Source organism: Rutidosis leptorrhynchoides, chromosome 2, assembly GCF_046630445.1.
Source record: "Rutidosis leptorrhynchoides isolate AG116_Rl617_1_P2 chromosome 2, CSIRO_AGI_Rlap_v1, whole genome shotgun sequence".
Taxonomy (NCBI): Eukaryota; Viridiplantae; Streptophyta; class Magnoliopsida; order Asterales; family Asteraceae; genus Rutidosis; species Rutidosis leptorrhynchoides.
This window is the reverse complement of record NC_092334.1, coordinates 11572238-11576678: the sequence shown is the minus strand read 5'-3', so window position 1 is coordinate 11576678 and position 4441 is coordinate 11572238. Positions and strand designations below refer to the sequence as shown.

Here is a 4441-nt window from a genome sequence, read left to right as displayed (position 1 = left end):
TACTTTCAGGGGGTGTAAACGTTAAGTTAGTTACCAAGTGCCCACGGTTAGCATATACTTTTACATACTTTCGAAACGCTCGTTGTAGCACTGAAATCTCATGGCCTACTTGCATACTGTTATACTTAAACTATAGCTCACCAACCTTTGTGTTGACATTTTTAAGCATGTTTTTCTCAGGTGCTTGAGGTTAGCTTTCGCTGTGTACTAGTCGTGCTGTAGACACCCGCTGCTTAGAGTTGTCATCGCATGAACTACTTTATCCTGCATTCATACTTTACTACTTTTGAACTAAGACTTGTAACGACCATTGTGGTCACATACACTTATTATTTGCTTCTACTTAGTGAAGCATGCTTTTGAAATGTAAAACATTTAATGTCGGTTATGACATCACCTTTTTATCGTGAATGCAACATCTTTAATTACAGCATATAGTACTTAACCTTGTAATGATCTTGTTGTTGATGATTCGTACACGATGGTTTTGTACGGGGCATCACAAAACGAGTTAGAAATCTCTCGTTTAAGTGATGATCTTTCGGTTCGTTTTGAAATGAAGAATATGGGGGAGATTGGATGTTTTCTTGGCTTGGAAGTTGATAAATTAGAAAATGGATACTTTATCTCTCAAAGGGATTATGCAAGAAGTCTCTTGGAACATTTCAACATGGGGGAGTCAAAGCCTATTACTACTCCAATGGAACCAAATCTCAAAATGAAGAAAGATCAAGGAAAAGAGCTCAAGGATGTGAAGTTGTTCCGACAAATGGTTGAAAGTTTGATCTATCTAACCATCCCAAGGCCGAAAATTGCTTACTCGGTTGGCATTGTTTCACAATTTATGCAATGTCCAACTAATGTTCATCTTGATGCAGCAAAAAGGATCCTTCGTTATGTGAAAGGATCAATAGGCCACGGCTTGTGGTATAAGAAGTGTGATAATGTTTTGTTAAAAGGTTTCGTGGATGCAGATTAGATGGGAGATGCAAATGATCGCCATTCAACTTCGGGTTACTGTTTTAACATGGGTTCCGCTGTTATTTCATGGTGTATCAAGAAGCAAGATGTTGTTGCTTTGTCTAGCACGGAAGCGTAATACATAGCTGCAACAATGGCCGCTCAAGAATGTATTTGGTTAAGAAGATTGATTGGTGACATACTTAAAAAAAATAGATTATGTTGTCAAATTGAAATGTGACAACGAAAGTGCAATCAAGCTTGCTTCGAATCCTGTGTTTCATGCCCGTACTAAGCATATAGAAATGAGATATCATTTTATTCGTGAAAAGGTTCTTAGCGGGGAGATCGAGCTAGCAAACGTAAGGACAAATGCTCAAGTAGCCGACATCTTTACTAAAGCTCTAATGAAAACCAAGTTCATGGAATTTCGAGAAGCGTTGGGGATTTTTGATCGAGACTTTGCACTAAGGGGGAGTGTTAAAATTAGTGCAACATAATCCCTTGATTTATGGGATATTATAATCCCTTGATTTATGAGATATTTCCAAATTATAGATATCTTGCATTTAATATAGAGATTGTAGGATATCTCTTTTAAATCTAGTATTTAATGTTCTTTACCTTTTTGTTTGTATTTAAACCAATGCATGTGATTCATAATAAAATCAATCGAATACACATTTTGTTTTCAGTTGCTTATTTCATATTTTAATTTGTTTACTAAACTTCCATTTACAACAAGTCTTTAGTTATATAACAAGGCAGGAGTTAAAAGCTTCTTCCTCACCGTCTAACTTGTACTTGAAGTTTTCTTCACATAACTTTTGACCGTTTTTATCCCTAACATATTTGAAGACAAGGTTGACTGAGTATGTGGTTCCTTCCAACAAGAATTGACTTCTGACTCGTGTTATGAAATCTTTGACATTTGTTGTATACATATACAAACACTCTTTAAATCTGCATGAAATACACCGATTTACGTATTCATGTGCTCAAAAATGAACTGTGAACTGCTAGTCTTAAAATCCTAAAACAAAAGAGAGCATCGAGTAGAGGCAGACACGTCACCTTGAATTATAACGAGTTGAGAATTGAGTACTGACATCCTTTCCCTTGTAAGGGATCAAACATTCTGTTATTGACATCAATACGTGGTGTTCTTTTTTGTCATTCAAACTAAACCACTGTACATATATAATATAAATGAGAATCAATTACTAGTATAAGTGGATTAAGTTCCCTTCATGTTTATCTTGACATAATATAAGATGTCATGATAATAAAGATATAAATTAGAATTCATTACTAGTTACTAGTTACTATTACTATTACTAGTTACTAGTTACTACTAGTGAAAACAGTAAATGAATAGCTAATTAACCCTAAGGGATATATAAAAAAACACTTGAATACCCTGCCGTTAAAAAAAAGAAGCTAAATGATCTGTTACTTTAATACCTTGAATCATCAAATCTAACTCCTTCCATTTTTTTATTTTCAAAAATAAAATAAAATAAGAATTAGCTAAATACCGTTTTACCACCGTTAAGGAAGATCCCATCAAAGAGATGCTTTTCGAACCCTATTATGGATTTGTATTGAATCGGGGATACTGCAGCCTTAAGTATCTCCTCATACTCCTTTGGCAGTTTGAGATCGTGCGGCTCCTGAAGTTCAAGTGCGGTCTTTAGTTCTTTAACAACAAAAGACATTGATGGCCGACCTTCATGATGCTTGTTCAAACATTCGAACGCAACTTTTGAAAATATCCGCAAAGAATTTACATCCATTGGTTGCATCACGCCTTGGAAAATAATCTCCTCTAACTTTCCCTTTTTGTAACTCTGTTTCCACGTATGAACTAAAGTTGAAAACGTACCATTTTCAATATGAAAGCATAGTTTTCCACACAATACTTCCATTAAGACAACACCAAAAGAGTATACATCCGACTCTTTCGTTAGTAGACCCATTTGAAGATACATTGGATCTAGGTACCCGATGGTACCTACAATGCCGGTAACAAGATCCATGTACTTCTGATTTGCGGGCCCTAGTTTGGAAAGTCCCATGTCAGCAACTTTAGCATTCCATTCATCATCCAATAAGATGTTTGCGCTTTTTATATCTCGATGAAGAACTCTTTGATGTGCGCCATTGTCCTCATGGAGGTAGCATAATCCCCTTGCAGCTTTAAGACATATTTTGATACGTTGAGACCACGTGAGCTCAGTGTTATTTAAATGGCGATCGAGGCTACCGTTGGAAGCGTACTCGTAAACCAAGATCTTCTCATTATCCTCGTCACAGAATCCGAGAAGAGAAATGAGATTTTCATGCGAGTAACGGGAAAGCGTCATAATCTCTTTCCAGAATTCAGGGGTTCCTTGTCCATATTGACGGTCAAGACACTTGAATGCAACAAGGCCTCGCCCTTTAGAATGAGACAAGTCTCCTTTATAAACCTTTCCGAAACCACCGGATCCAATAACTTTGGTTTGATGAAAGTTGTGGGTGGCTGATTTTATCTCTGTGAGCTGGATTTTAAGATGTTCAAACTCCTTCATGAAGGAATCCATTATTATTAGATGAAAGTTTACAAGTTCAAAGAAGATAACCACTTATCTTGATTATTCCCAAAGTCAACACGATTTGTATGAAAATAGATGCCCTCGTCACTAGTTCATAAAATAATTGTTGTGCTTAATCCATCTTATTATATTAGTCTAACTTGTTCCACTAATACAAACGAATATGAATATTCACCGTGGTGTTATGTAACATTTAACATATATGTTGTTTTCTGTTATTTAAACCCAATTGTTATTACTTAACTTACAATTGAACGAATTCAAGCTTAATTACGTACTCTAACTAAGAATTCAAGAAATCGCATTTGTAAAACTAGAAAAGCGGTGCTAATTGATCTACCAGATGCCTAATTCACAAAACTGTATGCAAATGTTTATTAATGTTTAATTAGGTATATTTGTTAAATTAATTAATGGTAATTACAGGTGTTAACTTGAAGTCAACCTTCTCTATATATGTCACTGCGTGTGTCACCCTACATCATCTCCTGATTACCATTTTCTACAATACATGGTTTGTTTAAAAAAACCATTGTTGGTTACCAAGTCTCTTTTAGTTGACCTCGAAAGATAATACAACCAAATTTCATGTTCAGAACATGAAGGTTATTTACAAAAACTTTTTTATGGACCGTTTCAGAAGTTTATGGCGATTTACCCTAAAAAAAACAAAGACATGGGAAATAGAAGGGCTTAAAATCATGTCAATACCATACAATACACAGATTACATGATTCATATATCAGTTATGCCAACATACGATTCCCTAACTGCAACAACAAACCTGTGAAACACTGAATATCAACAATTTTCTTTAGTTGGCTCCCTCAAAATACATCGCTGACACCTGCTAACTAACGATATCCTAATCCTATGAAAAGTTA

The 4441-nt window shown here is 35.3% G+C and overlaps 2 protein-coding genes across 2 annotated transcripts; one reads left to right on the top strand and one right to left on the bottom strand.

Annotated features, from left to right (window-relative positions):
* The first annotated feature begins 481 nt into the window (after positions 1 to 481).
* On the top strand, positions 482 to 979 carry LOC139887602 (uncharacterized mitochondrial protein AtMg00810-like). Its single transcript, XM_071870678.1, has one exon. The coding sequence runs from the start codon at positions 482 to 484 to the stop codon at positions 977 to 979; it is 498 nt and encodes a 165-aa protein (XP_071726779.1).
* A 733-nt stretch (positions 980 to 1712) lies between these two features.
* LOC139887601 (probable serine/threonine-protein kinase PBL28) lies at positions 1713 to 3545 on the bottom strand. Its single transcript, XM_071870677.1, has 3 exons — positions 2499 to 3545; positions 2035 to 2150; positions 1713 to 1923 (listed from the first exon to the last, which is right to left on the bottom strand). Exons 1-3 carry the CDS (start codon positions 3543 to 3545, stop codon positions 1713 to 1715), a joined length of 1374 nt encoding a protein of 457 aa, XP_071726778.1.
* Between the last annotated feature and the right edge of the window lie 896 nt (positions 3546 to 4441).